The sequence below is a fragment of the Sceloporus occidentalis genome, unplaced genomic scaffold (assembly GCF_023333645.1).
Source record: "Sceloporus occidentalis isolate IW3139 unplaced genomic scaffold, rSceOcc1.0.p SCAF_14, whole genome shotgun sequence".
Taxonomy (NCBI): domain Eukaryota; kingdom Metazoa; phylum Chordata; class Lepidosauria; order Squamata; family Phrynosomatidae; genus Sceloporus; species Sceloporus occidentalis.
In genome coordinates this window covers 5,641,387-5,661,707 of record NW_028316994.1, presented here as the reverse complement: position 1 = coordinate 5,661,707, position 20,321 = coordinate 5,641,387, and the positions used below count along the sequence as shown (strand labels likewise).

Here is a 20,321-nt window from a genome sequence, read left to right as displayed (position 1 = left end):
ATTTAATGGGACTTGAGCATCCATGGATTTTGTTATACACAGGGGATCTTGGAACCACACCCAGCGTATAACAAGGGTCCACTGTACTGACTGATGTCAAGAAAGTGGGTGGATCCTTCTGAGTACTGAGTACTGAGTGCTAGAAAGAAGCAGAGTATAGGTGCCCTCACCACACCTTTGAAATACAATAGGATTTCACGTAAGGCTGAGCCATGTGGAGCAGTGATGCCATCAGAACAGGACACTAGGGAAGGCATCCAGGGTTTCATTCGACAGACCAAGCAGGCCCCAAGCATAGTAGGGATGACTTTTCACATTTTGAAGTAAGTGTTTGGAAATATTACTCTTTTTGGAGGCCTACAGCTCCCAGAACACACCAGCCAACCTCCCAGAGAACACCATCCTAGACACTATGGATGTAGAGTGCCTATAAACCAGCATCCCAGACCAAGATGGACTACAAGCCATCAAGAATACCATCTCGGAAGAGGCTACAGCAGACCAATCCACCAAATTCTGCCACTTTGTACTTAAATATAACTATTTCACCTTGGGAATAATATGTACCTCCAAGTCAATGGCATTACCACGGGCACCTGTATGGCATCAAGGTATGCAAACATTTTCATGGTTGACCTGGAGCAATACTACCTCTCCACTACCTATGACTTTTTGATGACATCTTTGTAATTTGGCTGCATGGAAAGCAATCACTTGATAAGTTCCACCAGGATTTTGATAACTTGCACCCTACCATCCACCTGAGCCTGGAACATGCCATACAACAAATTCACTTTTTTGACACCACTTTACAAATGCACAATGGACTTCTAAGCATAACACTCTATCTACAACCCACTGATTTCTATACATACTTACATGCCTCCAGTTTTCACTCAGAACACACAACCGAATCTATTGTTTACAGCCAAGCCCTACAATACAACTGTTATCTGCTTAGAACCATAAAACAGAGACTCAAACCTCTTGGGTTTGCAACAGGCATTTTGCAGACTACAATACCCAGCTAAGGAAGTGAAGAAACAAATTGACAAGGCAAAATCAATATCCAGGATTCATTTACTACAAGACAGACCAAAAGCACAAAATGACAGAACACCCCTAATGTTCACCTACAGTCCCTAGCTGAGACCACTTGAATGCATCATCAGTGAACTACAACCAATTCTGGAGAGAGAGAGAGAGAGAGAGAGAGAGAGAGAGAGAGAGAGAGAAAGAGAGTCATCCCTTCTTATCTGTAGAGGATCTGTTCTGTATCCCCTGTGGATAACAAAAAACACAGGGACTGTTTTTTTATAGCGGTGTGGCATGCACGTTGCCACTAGAGCAGCCATGGTCTATACACCCCCTTTACAAACAACAGGGCTTGCTGTCCATGGAAGATCAAATCCACAGAGGGCAAGCCCGCAAATAAGAAGAACCCACTGTATATGGGAGTAGGGGTGGAGATAGTGCAGACTTCTAAGCATTCTGGAGGGCTAATATGCCCCCCTAGTCTTTCACAATTATTCTGCTTTGGATCGTGAAAACCAAAGTAAATACACTGGACGATGCCTTCTGTTTGATCAAACTATTCATCTGCTTAGATATCTGCTCCTCACTGATGATACACAAAAGAAATTGGGAAAAGGCTTTCTGAATGCTACAGACAAGTCCATATTAGCCATATGGTGTAGTCATGCCTTCTCACACCAGCCTGCTGGGGACATCTGCTTGTGCTCACTTATCAGTATGACATGCCCCTTGGCATGGCATGGACTGTGACTATGCCTTCCAACAGGATGCCTGGTTCTGGCACATGGCGCACTGGTTGACTAGCATCCTCAGCATGCTAGCTTTTGGGAGGGGGGAAACACCACAAAAACAAACTAACCCCCAGTAACCCTGTAGCATCATGACTAGAGGGTTTAGTGCCAATCTTCACTGCGTGTAGCAAAAAGCCATTATGATTTAGTAGACAGCGTAAGAAGAAAAAATCCGTAGTAAGATAAAATTACATAAAATTCACTTGACTTTTGAACCACTGTGGACCGCTAACAAACTTGTTCATACACCAGATGTCACGTCAGTCCTTTGAAAACTCAGTGATTAAGAATTATTCAAATCCATATTAAAATAAGTACATAATTCCCTGGTGACTGCAGCAAATAATGTTACCATATAGGTGATACAAAGTTAATTATCTTGTAATAATTAGAAAAGATGTGAAGACAAAACTCTTCAAATTGGCTTTTCACATTTTTTTGGACACAAGTGGATTACTGTGATGATTTCAATGGTTATATAGTTTTGATTATTGTGGTGGTATTGATAGTGGAGGGTTTTAATCTGCAAAGATCCTATATCACAGGTGTAGTTATTATCTCATTGCCCAACCTGATTCCACATTTACAGCCAGCAGACATATTGAGAAATGGAGGTCTGTTCAGCTCATGATCTGGGTGCAGCAGGATGACATTTCCAGTTCCTTCCTGCCAGTGATCTCCAGAGCAACAATCAGAAGTAGGACCTCATCATACATACATCAACTCCTCATCATATAGGAGATCACTGATAGGAAGAGAATGGAAATACCATCCTGCTGCACCCTGGTCGCCAGTAGAACAAACCTCAGTCAGTACCATCCTGCTTGCTGTTAAGGTAGATTTGTAGGCAGATTTGCAATTGTGGTAATAATTCTACAATTGTGAATACAAAACCATAATTGCAAGGTATGATGCTAGCCATCATTCTTAGTTTGTTTTGACAATTTGTTACCGACCTTCCCTCCAGTGGTGTCACTAGGTTTCGTTTCACCCAGTGCAATAACCCATGGTGCCCCCCCCCCGCAATTGACCTCCTCCCATACCACACCCTACAGAATCCTTCGTATTTTTTTCCCACTAATGTTACTCATAAATCATAATTCCTGTATATCACTAATGTAATTGCAATAGTTGTGACATGAACAACTAGCAAAATTAAAAATATCTTTAAATTATAATATCACACACATAGCCCAAATGCAGTTACAGGTATATAGTTTCATGTGAAGAAAGTGTAAATTTGGTAAGATGTGATGTTTTTAAAGGAAATTTTAAAATATTTTTTAAAATGAAAAAAAAAAAACCCTGAGGCCTCTCTTTTCTCCTTCTACTGCGCCTTGCTCCACTCACACTATCTCTTTTCCTGAGCTCCAGTGTTTTAAAGGGGTGCAGGTGAGCACTACAACCCATTTCTGCAGAAAAGCCGATGTTTGAGGAGCAACAGAGTCACCCTCCCTTAGGGTGTCACCTGGTGTGATCCATATCCCTGCACCCCTCTAATGACACCCATGCTTTCCATGACATTTTTCAATGGAAAGCCAGGATAAAATAAATGACTAAATAAATAAAGTAAGGACATTGGACCTTATCACATCTGGGGGGTTTGCAGCTCAGATCCGCAGTCACTCCTGTTCTAGCAACGCGAAGTGTGAAGTTTTTTCACACAGATCCAGAGTCACTCCTGTCTAGCAATGTGAATTCACGTTAAAACGTGATGTTTTACCACACCTGGTTGCCTTTCCACTGCCCTTCCGAATCGAGGGGGAAGCGGAGTCAGTTCTATTCCAAGCAAGTCACGTGATGAGGATTCAAGCAAAGCGGAGTGAGTGCACATTGTATTACTACACCAGAGGGTTCAACGATTTGAAATGGGACCCTTGCGCATGCTCAGTGGGGCTCTGGATGCTGTCCTCCTTCCCTGCCCCCACCTTAGCTGTCATCCTTCATCAGGGTGAAGAAGCAGTCAGAGGATGATGGGATAGGTTGCTGGGGGTTGCTGGGGCCAGGACTGGGAGGACATTGTAAGGACATTGGACCTTATCACATCTGGGGGAAAAGGCAGAGGATGATGGGATAGGTCTCTGGGGGTCACTGGGGCCAGGATTGGGATGCAGGAGAAGGCAGAGGATGATGGGATAGGTCTCTGGGGGTTGCTGGGGCCAGGATTGGGATGCAGGAGAAGGCAGAGGATGATGGGATAGTCGCTGGGGCCAGAATCAGGATGCAGGAGAAGGCAGAGGATGATGGGATAGGTTGCAGGGGGTCACTGGGGCCAGGACTGGGATGCAGGAGAAGGCAAAGGATGATGAGATAGGTTGCTGGGGGTCGCTGGGGCCAGGACTGGGATGCAGGAGAAGGCAGGAGATGATGGGATAGGTTGCTGGGGGTCATTGGAGACAAGATTGGGATGCAGGAGAAGGCAGGGGATGATGGGATAGGACACTGGGGGCAGGATTGGGATGCAGGAGAAGGCAGGGGATGATGGGGATGATGGGATGGGTAGCAGGGTGGCAGAGGGGGCGAGATCGGGTGAAAGAGGAGGAGGGAAATGACAGAGCAGGACACAGGGGGCCAAGGGGGTGACATCGAAGTGGTTTTCCACAGCAGACCCATTCGAAGTGAAATCAAAGTGAACTTGAATCCGAATTCTGTGAATTCCCTTTTTTTCTGAATTCATCAAAATGAGGAGACACTTTGGAATCACTGTGGAAGCCCCACGGAAGGGGCTCCCATAGAAAGAAATCTCATCCGATAACACATTCACGTTATGATGTGAATGCGCATCGTTGGAAGCGCAGTCACGTCGGAACTGACCTGCAAAAGCTCTAAAAATCTCCGTGTGATAAACCACATTGTGTGTATGCAAAGGGATCTTGTAGCACATTTGAGACCAACTGAAAGAAAAAGGTTGGTAGCATGAGGTTTTGTAGACTTGAGCCCACTTCCTCAGCTGCATGTGAAGAAGTAGACTCATGTCTGCGAAAGCTCATGCTACCAACTTCTTTCTTTCAGTTAGTCTCAAGGGTGCTAGAAGATCCCATTGCATACTGATTTTCCAGACTAACATTGCTAGCTCTTTGAATTCTACCACCAAAGTAAGGACACATTAGCGTGTGGTTGACATATATCTTGAACATATATCCATGGAATAAAGAGATGTGACTCTCTCTCACTGTAGATTTGTAAACAGAAGTTACAAACTGTCCAGAATGCTTTAGCTGTGGATTTCTGCATTGGCAGAGTGACCCTAGGGTTCCTTCCAAATCTCCTACTCAATGAATCGATGAGAACCATTCCTGCTCAATTCATTTCTAGCTCTGAGTCATTTTGAAGTGTGTGAGAGCACAGTGTTTAGAGGTTTTCATCTCAGAGTAAATGACCATATAAACAAGCGGCAGGGGTTTCCTTGTTCCCTCCCCATTCACTCTCACTCACCAGAGTATCAATGGAGCTTAGCGTGTGGTTGGCGTTCAGCAGCGAATATGTGACCTGGTATACACCATCGTTGGTCTCGCTGTTTCCATAGAAACCGATGCCAATCCCAGCACTGTGTTCGACAAAGTGAAGAAGGGAGAAAAAGAGAAAAGAAAAGAAAAAAGAGGTATATCAGAATGTTGGGTTTCAACCTTTATAGCCCTCTTTGCTGACTAAAGCACAATACTATTTGAAATTCCTATTTTTGTGTCATATTTATCTATGTATGTTGGCAGCATATAAAATATGAATGGGGTCTATTTTCTCTCTCTCTTTAGAGTGAAATAAACCTGTGCCTGGCCTACAGCACATCAGACTTTCGGATGGAATTAACGTAATTTAATGCGCAGATACACACACACACACCTACACACACCCACACACACACACACCTTTCCCTCTACACAGAATCCTAAATGCTAGACCAAAGAAAACAATTTTACAGTCAGCCCTCCATATCCATGAATTTTTTATTCACAGGATCAAGCATCCACGGCTTGAAAATATATATATTCCAAAAAGCAAACCTTGATTTTGCCATTTGATATAAAGGAACCAAACCCCAGCAGATACCAAAGACCCAATGTACAAGCCTAGCATCATGGGCATGTAAGTTTTCTTTGTGAAGAGATGCGTTTATATATTTGATATGGAATGACATTTAATCATGTAAGCCCAGTGGCACAGCTTATCACCTCAAGAAGAGCTGGGCTCTTCTAGGGTTGCTTAAGGGTTTCATGCCCTATGCATTTGGAAGCAAGCTGTCCTAATTCATATTTCCTGAATGAATGTGTATATTGGAATATGGAATATGCATAAAATCAATCATGGACCGAGGCATTGCAAGTGGAGGCACAGGAAGAGAAAAGTTACACATTTCCCTGCCTTAGGTGGCAAGACGTTTTGCGCTGTGGCTGAACTGTTTAAATGCCACACAGCAGGAAAAGAAGGTGGCTTTTCAAAAGCAGATTCCATCTTTTTTCCAGCCTCATAAATGCAGCCCCATGATTCTACCACTGTTATTTGCCTGTGCTGTCAACAAGGAAGGGGTATATGGTGGATTGATGTGCATAGTCATAAGCACAGGCGGACAGTAGGGCTTTGGCTGCAGATGGGACATACACTCATTGCTACCGAAATGCTGCGCAACTGTGCCCAGAAGAGCCAAAAAAAAAAAACTTCCTTTACTTCCAGAGGAAGGAATATTTACAAGTTGGAGTCACATCAGGAGAAGCAGTGCAGATGGAGAGGGAAAGCAGGAAAGGAACCTAGAGAAGAGCATAAAGATGCATTGGGGGGTGCAGGAGCTAGGGAAAAAAATGTCTAAGCTCCTTATGGCATCTGGCTGGGGATTGGGAAAGGATTTGCATAGCCAGGGAACAAGTGAGTGTGAAAGGAACAGTGCATAAGACAGAGCTAATATCTGCCCATCCTGCCTCCATCTCTATCTCCAGCTCCATTTCCTTCTCTCCCTCTCTCTCTTTCTGTCTCAACCTGGATAGAGCCTTTCTATCTGATGCTGGCTCCTGACAACTAGCATTTGCCCACCCACCCCCTAGCTTGCTTCTTAACTGTAATTATGAAGCATACTGGGCACGTAATTATAGTCTTTCTGGTAATGGCATGCACATGCAGGAAACAGCTGCATCCAAAACGTACAGGAATTAACCCATGAGAGGCCAGTATGCGCTGGGATCTTGTAGCACCTTCGAGATGAACTGAAAGAAAGATGCTAGTAGCATGAGCTTTCGTAGACTTCAGCCTACTTCCTCAGATACAGGTTTGGAGGGGAGAGTTCAGAGATAGACCTATGTATCTCTGGACTCTCTAAACATATATCCGAGGAAGTAGTCATAGGTCTATACAAGCTCATGCTACGAACCTCTTTCTTTCAGTTGGTCCCAAAGGTGCTACAAGAGCCCTTTGCATACTGACTTTCCAGACTAACATGACTGTATCTTTGAATTCATCCACCATGTGAGACCAAAGTACGTTATGTCTTTCCTTCAGTTGCCCAATCCCAAACGTTTACCACATCACCTGAGCTGTGCCTTCAAGGCACAGGAAGTTGATGGCTACAATGGCTCAGGGCGGCAAGGAATCTCCTATGAGGTTTTATCTTTACTTTGAGGGATCTATCTAAGGAACCTTGTCCTGAAAATAGGATTGACAATGCAAATATCTCTTCTAATTGGTTTGGCACCTTTAAAGTTCACATTAAAACTTAGAGCAGATTTAGTACACTACTGAGATGGGTACAATCAGCTGCTCCTGTTTCCAAGTCAAGTCACCGGTGTGTATTAATGAATGCCTAGATTATTTTAGTGAAGTTGAGTCTCCCTTATCTGGGATTCCAAAATCCAAAATATTCCAAAACCCCAAACATATTTCATTGATCGCTGAGACAGTGACATCTTTGCTCTCTGATGGTTAAATGCACACAAAAAAATTTTCATACGCAAAATTATTTTTTAAATTTCCATAAAATCACCCTCAGGGTATGTGTATAAGGTGGATATGAAACATAAACACATTTTGTGTTTAGAGTCCTCGCATCAAGATATCTCATTATGTATGTATATGCAAATACAGGTATTGAAAAATAAACATCTGAAATCGAAAACACCTCTGATTGCAAGCATTTCCGATAAGGGTGACTCAACCTGTATTCCTTTCTAGTGCTTTATTTGTGTTTCCCACTTTCTAGATAGGGCCAACTACGAATCAGAATAAATGTATAGGAAATCTCTTTCTCATTCTATATAGGAAATTTCTCTCTCCTTCAATTCCTCCTATTAGAGTAGCCATATGAAAAAAAGGACAGGGCTTCTATTCCTTAAACTGTTCTTTGAGAAAGGGACTTTCAACCAGCATAGCTTGAATGATGGCAATACACAATTGCTCAGGCATAAACACAGATAATGTAATAGGTCTGAAGTCATTTAATTGCATTAATTATCTGTGCAAACTTAATTTCCTAACACTTCTCAGTTATTCCAGTACTTTTGCACTCATTGGCTTGAGCTCTGGGAAAAAGAAGCAGTTTCCTTCTCGCTGAGCAATTGGCAGAAGACAGGTTGCAAGCTTTCCCTGATAGGTCTCAAGGTAACAGCTTCAAAACAGTCATCTGGGACAATGCCAGACCTGAGGGGAACTTGGACAAGGTGTTAGGATGAGCTGGGGTGAGTAATAGGATGCAGTCCTACAATGAAAAAGAAGAAGAATCACCAGGTGAAACAGGTGGCACATTCTGGATAAATTGATAATTAACCCATACTGCCCCTGAGCCTTTGAGACCCCAAGGAACTTGTGCAGAACTGAGATAGTGGTGGTTGCAGCTACCTTCTTGGTGCTTTTTAGAGCACTGAATGGTTTCCTAACAAAATATTTTTATTTAAAAATCAGGCTAAGCAACAAAAGATACAGACCTTCAGGCAACATATTTGATGCATTGTGTAGTTTAACCCGCAGTGAAGGAAAATCACTCTGGTCATGGCTGGCTTCACTATTAGACAGAGTAACACATCTCCCTCAGGTAGCAGATTCAGGGGTTTAAGAAAGGGCAGAAAATGACTAGATGTTCAATTTGTTGTCCTTTCATTTTAGTACTAGAGATGAGAAGAGGTGCTTGTAGGGATTTTTCTTCCTCCGCATATATCTAGCTTTGAATACACTGGGCCCTTGGTATCTGCTGGGGTTTGTTTCCAGGACACCGATGGATACAAAAATCTGTGGATGCATAAATCCTATTAAATACAGATGCATAGTAAAATTGTGTCCCTTATATAAAATGGCAAAATCAAAGTTTGCTTTTTGAGTTTACATTTTCTGGAATATTTTCAAGCCACAGATGGTTGAATTGGTGGATAAAGAATCTGGGGATACGGAGAGCCGACTATACTATACTCATTGATCTATGTCAAGGGAAGAAGGCAATTTGCTGTTCCTTTTCCAACAGCCAAATGCCTCACGTTGGCCCTGACTGAGATGGACTTGGAGAACTATCCATCCATTGAAAGCAGTCAAGCAACAACACAGCTAGCAACTCAAAACCCTAAACCTCCAGTCTTTCATCTCCATCCCTGGCATGGGCTCAAGAGTAGCAACTGGGCCACCAGCAACCGGGTCATGGATTTCACTATGAGCACGACTCCTATGGTGGTTGGTGGAACATCTGTAAAGAGTCTTCTGGGTTGGCATGTCCGAGGCAGCCCGACCTGAGCGATCTCTCAAACCCGGGGTCCAGGCATTGCTTTCACGGATCCACCTGCTCTTCCTTCACACATCAGCCCCTCCATTCATGCATCCATTCTCTCTTTCTTTTTCTCTCCCTCCATTCATGTACCCTCCCAACTCTCTCACAGGTCTTTGCCCCCCAACCTCCGCCCCTGTTTCTTTCAGTCACACCAGGCCCTCTCTTTTCTCTTTCTCCCTAAATCTCATCTCTATGACAACCACCTCCCTCCTCCTCCTCTTCTCCTCCTCTCACAGCCTAGAGAGGCAGCAACATTCTCATGATAATCAAGCTTTTTTCTTTAGATGGGAGGCAGTTCCCAGACTTGAGGGGGTGAAGGGATAACAGGTCTGCTGGTAGTGGCGGTGGGGCCCTGGCTATGATCCCAGACCCCTCCGAAGACCCCCTCTACCAAAAGAAGTCAGAAACTCTGGTTCCCATGCCATGCAATGCCATGCCACCCCCACCCTTCCTTTAAACTCTCTAGATTTTTGTTCAATGTAGCCAAATTTCATCAAAGCTTCAGTTTTTATTCAAAACTCTTGTTTCAGTTGGGGCAGGGCAGAGAGAAGACAGAAACTCCAACTTTGCCTTCTTTCGCAGCTCTGCTATTTCTCACGCAACAGCAGGACTAGCCTAACACATTTTGCGATATGAGGTGAAGGACAAGATAGCTTCCTTTCCCCATTCCAAAAGCCATCTAGAATGGCAATTGAATCTTACTTCACTGCAGGCAGTGATGTAGACTCAAGTTGATAGACTCAGGAGATTACCCCATCAGCTTTTTTCTCCCGATCTGGGCATGGGCTGAGACCGTGTAAAACCAGATATTATCACACAGCTCTGTGCACAGACTGGAGGCGACCCATACCCAATCAGGACTTCTCTTGTTCTCTGCAAAGTACAGGAGAAATCCTGATCAGGTACGGGATGCCTTTGATATGGGCATGGAGTTGTGTGACAACACGTATTTTTACACGGACTCGGCCTGTGCCCAGATCAGGGGGGAAAGCTATGCAATAATCTCCTCTGACTCAAGTCAGACTCAGGTCAATTCAACATAATTTGGCAATAAATGCTATATTCCTGCATGGCAGGGGGTTGGACTTGATCAGTCTTGAGGTCTCTTCCAACTCTGTGATTCTATGTTTCCATGAATTGACACACTGACTCAACTCAACTTGCAACCTGTATATTTTTAGTGACCAACTTGCTGGCCTTGAGTCAGTGACATAACACATAACAATTCCTAGGACTAGGGTTTCAGGGAGATGACATCCAGAACAGCTAGAGGGTGAATGTTTCCCCACCTGTAATTTGTACCTTACACGTTACATGACAATGCATCTGAGGAAGTAGTAGACTTTAGTCTACGAAAGCTCATGTTGCCAACTTCTTTCTTTCAGTTAGTCTCAAAGGCATTACAAGATCTATCTACATACATTACAGTTTATTTAGCACTGATCAACTATTGTTCTAGCAAATAGATTATACTGCCTTTGGAACAGGGGCTTTGTACTCTGTGAATGTCTATGTGCCTTTGAGGTTTTCATTGTTGTTGTTAACCACCCTCAAGCCGATCTTGACTCAGGGTAACCCTGTGGATGAGACATGTCCACAGCTCTGCTCAGTTCCTGCAAAATCATAACCACGACCTCCTTAATAGAGTCCATCCATCTAGCATCCTTAATACAGTCCATCCATCTTCCTCTCTTTCTGCTTTATTCCACCTTTCCTAGCATTATTGTTTTTTACAATGAGTTGTACCTTCTCATGATGTGCCCAAAGTATGACAGCCTCAGTTTTGTCATTTTGGCTTCCAAGGAGATTTCTAGCTTGATCTACTCTAGGACTAATTTGTTTGTCATTTTGGCTGTCTTACCTGTTGACTTATGGAAACTCCATGGGTTGCATAGGGTTTTTTTTTTAGGCAGTGACTACTCAGAGGTGGTTTTGCCACTTTCCTCCTCTGAAATATAGCCTACAGCAACTGGTATTTGTTGACAGCCTCCTTAGTTCTTGTTGGTACCTTACTTTCTTTTTCCAACTCATAGACATACTTGTCTGAAAATGCCTTCTGATTCCTAAACCTTGCCTTCTTTCAATTCACCCCATCACTCCTCTGTTTCAAACAACCAAGGAGTCTTGGCACTTGAGTGTGAACCAATATCGTTCCTCTGATGAGTCAATGGCCATTCACTGCTTCAGGCTGGCTTCTGTGCTGCAAATGGGTGGCATCTGGCTGTTTGAACCCTCCTTGTCCATCCAACTGGAAGGGTTATCTCTCTTTGGGCTAGATGAGTAATGGTCCTCATGCTAAAAATACTTCTTAACCATGCATCCTTTTAATGCACAACAAAGAGCAAAGGGATCATGTAGGCCATCCATCTGCATAGCTCAGGGATGGAGGAACATTCCTGCTTTCAAAGGTGGCTAGTGGATCTTATGCCTGAAGGGTTTGTGACTCCAATCCAGGTTTTAGCCTAAACTGTGAAAGAGCTATTCAAGGCACTAAACCCATTTTGGAAATAGGATTCAGCACCATAGACTGATCCCTTAAATTTCAAACTATAACCCAGAGTAGATTCACTAGCCTATTGAAATAGAAGCCATCACCCCACTACTGTCCACTATAAACTGTGGCTTTAGTTCACTGACTGTGTGAACTGGAGACAAAAAGACTTAAGATGTATCAACATTATAGACTTAAGACGGTTTCCCCTTACTTCAAGATAGAACACAATTCTACATGTAGTCAAGGGTATTGCTAGATACCTGTGGGGCATAAGCCCACAGGACACAAATCTGTGTAAAATTTGTGTATGCTAATTCATATCTGGAAATGCACATTTGGGAATAATTAATAGGATTTATTAAAATTCTGCAGAAGACAGCCAATTAATTTCCTATGCAAATCACCTCCTCTCCAAAATAAAAATTTCAGTTAATTTACAGCTCCTTCTGAGATCATCCTAAATCAGTCAATCCATTCATCTTCAGCCCTTGCTCTCCGGTTACTATTAATTTTGCAATGGCTGCAGACCGTCCAAATTACCAGAATTCTGTAAGAATTGTGTCTTACTGTTTGCTCACAAGCAATACATTCATGGACTTTGCTATATCACATACATACATCCTGCTCCTTCCAGCAATGGGAAAGGTTAAATGAGCCAGAAACAGATGAAGAACCAGGAGATAGTGGTTTAGACATTCTACAAAGCTTTTGCTTTCTTATTAGTTTCTGATTAATTTAGCCATTCCTCTGGCCAAGCAGGAATGCTTAGGTACCAGGCACAACTGAACCATTCATAAGCCTGAATTCTCAGCAATTCTAGTTTAATGTTTTTTCAGAGTATAGTTCCATCTTTGGGGATATCTGGGAACTATCAGTGCTGCCTTAAGACATTCTGGTGCAAGAACTGGAACCCCAGTTCAGGTAGCCACATGAAAAAGCAGATATATCCATAGAAGAGTAATTTCATCAGGTGTTTATATATCCTCAAGGGAGAGAGAGACAGTGTGGTGTAATAGTTTGAGAGCTGGACTATGACTCTGAAAACCAGGGTTCAAATTCCTGCTGGGACATGGAACCCCATGGAGACCTTGGGCAAGTCATGTTCTCTCAGCCTCAGAGGGTGGAAATAAAAATCCCTCTTCCATTTCTTGCCAAGAAAACCCCATGATAGGGTTGCCATAAGCTAGAAACGACTTAAAGACATACAACAACAACAACAACAACAACAACAACAACAAAATATCCTCAGAGGAAGGCAAAACAGCCCTCCCCCTCCAACAAATATCGCCAAGAAAACCCTGTGATAACTTGCCTTATTAGGGTCTCCATATGTTGGAAATTACTTGAAGGTGCACAACAGCAAGAACAACAACAACAACAACAACAACAAAAAGTGTATCATGCTTTTGGTCAAATGAAAAAGAGTTGTACCCCCCTTTTTAACAGGCTGCTTGACCCCAATACATCTACCTACCTCTACTAAAGCCAAAATTTTAAAAGCTCTCTCTCAATCAATTTGACACCATTTTTGGCTTCTGTCTGTCTCCCATTACCTTTCCATAATGCCACTTAAAATGGGTCACTTCATCCTGCGGAATGGCAGGAATGGCTGTGGTGCCCTTGTTAAGTAGAATAGGTTAATGAGGACAGGGCACCTGTGCTTTAGTAGTTTATACAGAACAGAAACTACAAGCAGATGTAGCTTCCCTGGCACAATACCTGCTGAAATTCTCCCTTCTGCACAACTGTTAGAGGTGGTAAGAGTCCCGTTCTGGTTTTGTTTGTTTATTTTTTTTAAATCTGGCCATGCTGAACTATAATTTCCAGGTGTGTGTGTGTGTGTGTGTGTGTGTGAAAGGCTATGACAATTGAAGTGGTGCAAGAATAAAAATAAGTCTGTAGTGTAAATAAGTCCCTAGCAAGGTCCAAGAAAGTTGATCCAATAAGCACTGGTGATTAACCAGTATTTTGGACACATAATGTCATTCTAGCACGTAAGAGCATGCAATATACGATCAGATACTGATACTAAAAGGTCCTAAATACCCTAAAGGCACTAGATTTTATTTGATCTTGAAAGCTAAGCAGGATCAGCCTTGGGCTGTACTTGGATGGGAGACCATCAGTGAATATCAGGTGCTGTGGGCTGTAATTCAGAGGATAGAACTGGCAAAACCACCTCTGACTTTCCTTCCTTGCCTAGGAAAACCCTATGGAATGGATGGGGTCGCCACAAGTCGACAGGCAACTTGAAGGCACAGAGAGGAACTAAGAGATACTGATGTGCTAATTAACTACAGAGTATTAAAATGGGAACAAGAGGGATCTAGTAATCAAGAAGTAAAATCCTTTGTGACCTTCTAGAAATGAGAGGATAATGATGCTTTATCAAAGGGAACCAACAGATGCTCTGATAACAGGTCAATTATAATGCAGTCAGAGAAAACAGATTAATGTTTCATCAGCAGTAGTAATGCCCCTGCACAAAGAACTGGCCATTCTTAAATGGGGGCAGGAGGACTAGTGATGATTTTAAAACACTCGGTAATTAACAGCAATAATTAGACTGCTAATGGTCTTACTATAGGACAGCAACAATTATCCTGAAAGAATGCAGTAATATTCTGGTTAGAACTGGCTACAAATGTAGTAACTGCATGTAGTAAAGCTTCTGTACTGATCCATCAACAAGAAATGAAAAGGCTGTAGTAAGAACAGACTAGCAACTCTCTTAACAATAAAGGAGCTAGCAAAGAATATTGTAGTTCTGGCCTGGTTATTGTGGGGCTTTCACTGCTATTTAACATGCGCTGAGCATCAGCGCTATGTGAAGCAGCAAGGATCTACCTAGTAATCAGATAACAAAAGGGATTTAGTAATGTTCTAGAGGGAAATTTCTGATGGTACAAAACGCTGTGACTAGAGCCAGTCATTTGGATCATGCGACTGTAATTGTTACGTCAACATCACTGGCTTTAGCCCATTTCTGAGGCCAGCTCAAAGAACTGGTCATTATTTTTGTAGCCCTAAACCAGTCTTCCTCAAACTGGTGTCCTTGAGCAGTGTCAGACTACAATTCCTGTCAACCCTAGCTGGTGTAGCTGATATATTTCAAGCACTATATTTTCATGCAAGTGCAGAATTTGGCATTAGACACAGAATTCACCACCCTGAGAATCTCAGAGGACTAAATCAAGTAAAGGACAAGGTCAAGACCTGGGTTATAAATGCTATTGTATGAGGTTAATAAATCCCGAGGTGAGAGAACAGATTCTGTCACTTCAGTCTCAAGGCAGGGGTCATACCAGGATTGAATGTCCTCCACATAGAAAAGAAAAGAGCATCCCCAAACTAGAAAGGAACCCCTTAATTTGCCTTTAGCAACTTGTGATGACTTTGACTCTGAGCTAAGCTCCAGAAGTGAAAAAGAGAGAGAGAGAGAGTGTGTGTGTGTGTGCATGTTATGTGCTATAATGAGCCTCATTTGATTATTATTTTTGGGGACTACAATCCCCCAGGCTAGCTGGAGATTCTGAAAGCTGTAGTCCAAACTCTGCACCACCCAATAGACCAGGATGATAGTGCTAAACCACATACTTGGAAGCCCCAAGTTCAATGTTACATTAAATTTTAATTGAAATAAATATTTCTGTGTCAATGATTTTCGATATGGGTGTGAATCTAAAATATCTTTTGCTTTTCAGATCCCATTCTGAGTTGTGCACAGTTAGTTATCCTGAGACAACCCCTCAACTCACGCCAGCCTCTAGCTTGTGCACAAATTCAAGAGGCAAATAAGAAGACTTTTTTTCCCTTTAAGGTCATTCTGCTCCAAGTCAACACATGGGAGACTAAATGTCAATAATACATTCTCCAGATTTATTTTTAAATGGAAAACACCCATAGAAAGGTATCAGATCGAGTAATGGCAGACATCGAAACAGGGTGGCTTAAGCTTGTCCCTACTCCAGAATCATAGTCCAACACTCAAACAACTATGCGACACCGACTCTCAATGTTGCTCTATAGTTCACCTTTTATGAATAAATACTTTATAGCATATGTAGTAAAATAATGGTACATACTTCATGCCAAAAGAAAAATGTGAGTGCTATTTAGGAATGTAAAAGTTGAGTGAAATGGAAAGTCTGTTTTAAAAGGGGGAACAAAGTGTGTGTGTGTGTGTGTGTGTGTGCGTGCACACACATTGGTTGTGTACAGAAGTGTTTATTTGTAGATTTTATGTGTAGTTTTGTTGTCATTGTTGGTTTTTAAATGTTTTTTCTTGTCCTGATTGTATGTATGTCCAGCATCCACGGCTTGAAAATATTTAAAAAAATATATAAATTCTGAAAATCAAGCCTTGATTTTGCCATTTTATATAGGGGACAACATTTTATTATCCATTGTATTTAATACGACTTCAACATCCACAGATTTTGGTATCCACAGGTGGTCCTGGAACCAAAACCCAGTGGATGCCCACTGTATTAAAAACTGCTCAAACTCTGACTTAAGACCCCTCACCCCATATATATCTATATATTCTTTCTTTAATGCTTGCATTAAGGGCAGAATGTTGGCTTCTGTTGTTCCTCCTAACCTGATGGGGAAAGCTGTACCTGCTAAAATTCTCTCTTTCCACCCGACTGCTGAAGACGGCTGGAGCCCTGTCTCATATTGTGTCTGGCAACCCAATAACAAATCTCCTCAGCTTGCCCTCTCTTGAACCCTAACCCCAGGCTGTCACTCAGGAGGGTAACAAGCATGGAACGTCCCTGGCAAGGTGTGGGTAACAAAGTGCCATTAGCATAAATGGTGTCGCCTGTATGTAAAGCCCAGGGCCCAGCGCTGAGTCTGAAGCCCATACTTAACAACCCCTTAGCAACGCCTTTTGTGCTTCACTCCATGGGCCAATCCCGTTTCCATTGTTGGGGCTCTTTGCTGTTGGGGAGGATTTGGAATGGTTGCGTTGTGGGTCTCTTTAAGCAGTCCTTCCCTTGCACCCCCAAGCCACCCCAATTGGGGCCAAGGAAACAGAGGAGCCATTGTTTCAGCCATGAATGGGTACAGTCTTGGCATGAATGGAAGCCTTCTCTCTTTTTTTGGTGGTTGCTGGGCTTGTTCCCAAAGTGGCTGGGAATGGACCCCAATGCGACCCTTGTCAAATTGGGACAGGGAATGGGGTGGGAGGGGAAGGATAGGAAGCAAGACGGTGATCATTTTTTCTACTGAGAAGGTGGGGAACATTTTGGGAGAGGGGCTTAGGTTTTGGTGGGTTGAAGGTCAGGAGATGAATTTAAGACCCTTCTCTTCCTTTCTGTCATTTCCCAATGGGAGGGGTGTCTACTAAATACTTTCAGCCTAGTGAAAATATTTCACATGGCAAAGTGGTTTGTGTGTTGGACTCTGGAGACAAGGGTTCGATTCCCAGCCTGGCCATAAAACTCACTGGATGACCCTGGGCAAGTGACATGCTCTCAGCCTCAAGGGAAGGCAATGGCAAGCCTCCTCTGAACATACTTTGCCAAGAAGACCCTATGATAGGTTTGCCTTAAGGTCGCCATAAGTCGGAAACAACTTGAAGGCATCCAACAACAACAAGGGCTCGATTTGGGAGAACACAATAACGGCTGCGTGAAAGGGATTCTGAGGACAGGCAATTCTGAGGACATCGGCCAATATTGTCTTTGACTTTCCCTTTGACACCTATTCAGCACATGCTACCAATTGCCTTATTATGTGTGCTGCACCATGCTCTCTAACATTTTACAGCGGGGAAAGTGGTTCACACAGCAAAGGCAGAAAGAAATAGATGCACCATATGATCTGAGAGGTGTAGGCCCACAAGGGCTCTATTGCTCCACACTTCATCACTGAGCTCACTTTTGATGGTGCATAAGGGGAAAAATATTAATTGGGACTCACATGGGTTTATCATAGGGGATATTCTAGGAGACAGGACTGAAAGAGACTGCAGGCCCACAATAGGCCTCATTGTCAATGTGCAAGTTCAAATTATGTTTGGATCTGCAGAACAGCTCATCTTTCTGTATCAGCCAATCTCCCTGAAGTTTATTTTTCAGCCCCTAAAAAAATTGAAATAAAAAATTCAGGTATCACAGGGAACATCTGTTCATCTCTCTTATACTCAACATGCTCTGAACCTAAAAGGACCTGACACCATGCTTGTTTAATTAAAGGTTTCATTAAAAGGAAAAAGAAATCTTCACACCCCTTACAGCTACATCTGGAAAAAGAAATATAGCCTGTGTAGTATTAAAGAAATAGGTTTTTTTAGACAATGTTGATATCTATATAGTAAAGTGAGACATGGGGAAAATGTGGTCCAGAAGCTGTATGAGGTCCCCTCACCACTTTTTTGAAGCCCTCCAGGCACCCATGCAAAATTAGCCACCACCAGCCATACTATCGAAATCACAACTGTATCTATTCTGTGGTAACATCTAAATACCCTAAAGGCACCAGATCCCATCTGATCTTGAAAACCAAGCAAGGTCAGCCCTGGTTAATACTTAGATGGGAGACCCCCAATGAATACCAGCTATATTTCAGAGGAAGAAACTGGCAAACCTACCTTTGAGTATTTCTTGCCTAAGAAACCCTATGAAATTCATGGGGTTGCCATAGGTTGTACTTAAAGGCATGTAGACACAATCTTGGAGCTCCTGTGGTTTAGGGGAATGTTTTAGACTCCTTCTGAACCACGGAAAGCCATCATGAGTGCTAGTGAATCTGGGGAAGTTAAAGGGGGCATTAGTCGGAAAGGTAGTGTGACTAATGTAGCTCCCTATGACTTTGCTTACTCCTGTATTAAAGATTGGTTTCAAGATGATTTAGAGAACATACTCCCCCCCCCCCCCCCCACTTACAAGGTCCTCAGTGAGCCTCCAACATTTCACGGTTTAAAACTGAAACACATGGCCAGGCAACATCAGAATATGGTCAAGATGGCAAAATGTGACAAAGCAGACAAGGTAGAAGAGACTGCAGCACTTTGCTTTTGCCTGAGTCTACAGGAAAGGGCAAGATTACCTGCTCCCCCCCCCCTCCGCCCAGTTTACTGAGTATAAACTAGTTTTGCACAGTGAACACAGTTTGCAGCAACTGAAGTAAGCTGAGGATGAAAGGCAAAATGGGAGGAGGAGAGAGAAACTGAGACATCATATTAGCAGCTGGAAATTTGGGAAGAGAAAATATGAATTTAGACCTTCCCTGCCAAATCAGGACAGTTGGATCATGTGAAGCCTTAGGTGAATATGAAGGGGAAAGAGATGGGCATTTAAAAAGAGGAAGCCAAGGTGAATCAAAACAACAGAATACTTTGATCCAGAGTTTTCTAGGTTTGCTGGACAAAAGTGGAGTTTTATGGGCTAGAGAAGGTTTGACCAAAGGAGAACATCTAGGAGACAAGACTCAGAGTTCTGTGGGAATGTTCTATGTTAAAGTAGGGGTGGGAATTGTATAGCTCACCCCTACAGCCCCATTTTTGGGTCAAAAATGCAGCATTTTGTTCAAAAAATACTTCCTTCTGCTTCAAAATGCCTTGAAATGCTGCTTTTGGGGGATACCTCGAAAAAGCACACACACACACCACACAAAAGGACTGACAGTCAACTAGGAGTGACAATGTCACCTTCGGTTAATGCAATAAAAACTGCTGCAGCGCAGGGTGGCCTGCTGGAGTTCTGGGGGAGGTTGAAAAGGTGCCGTGCAGCCCTCTGGGCTCCAGAGGATGCCTGCTTCTGTGTTAAAGAAGAGTGCATGTTCTAGAAGGATGCAGGTGGCTCCATCTTGGTTTTGGGGGAAGCAAGTGGCTAAGTAAATTAAAGAAAAGTGTGCCACAGGTGAATTGAAAGTGAGGAGGCTCCAAGGTCCAACTTTACATTCCTGTCCAGAGGTTGCTTTCTCATTTTTCCAACCCTGAAATTCAGTGGCACATTTTCCACATCATACTAGAGATGTAGCTTCCGGTATGGAGAGGATGAGGATGTTGTATTGGCAAATAATAATTCCACTTCCCAGTGAAATTTTCCTTTAGTCCCCAAATTTCTAGCATTGCAGCAACTTAAAACTTCACATGTACATTTAGAAATACAGTTTAGTCACCTAAAGAAAAGTGGCAGGCAAAATTATCAAGAGAATGCAGACATGACAAATATTTATTTTATTTATTTAGGAATTTATATCCCGCCCTTCAGCCCTAATGGCTATCAGGGCGGCTTACATTTATTATTATTTTTAACCAGAC

General features: G+C 42.8%; 1 protein-coding gene across 3 annotated transcripts in view; it reads right to left on the bottom strand.

Moving 5' to 3' along the window:
• TTYH1 (tweety family member 1) overlaps positions 1–20,321 on the bottom strand; it is a 71,395-nt gene that overhangs the window by 27,377 nt on the left and 23,697 nt on the right. For all 3 annotated transcript variants that reach the window (XM_089479891.1, XM_089479890.1, XM_089479892.1), the window contains exon 3: positions 5,262–5,373. In XM_089479891.1, coding sequence (XP_089336017.1) covers positions 5,262–5,373 — 112 coding nt within the window. The remainder of the gene's footprint in view (positions 1–5,261; positions 5,374–20,321) is intronic.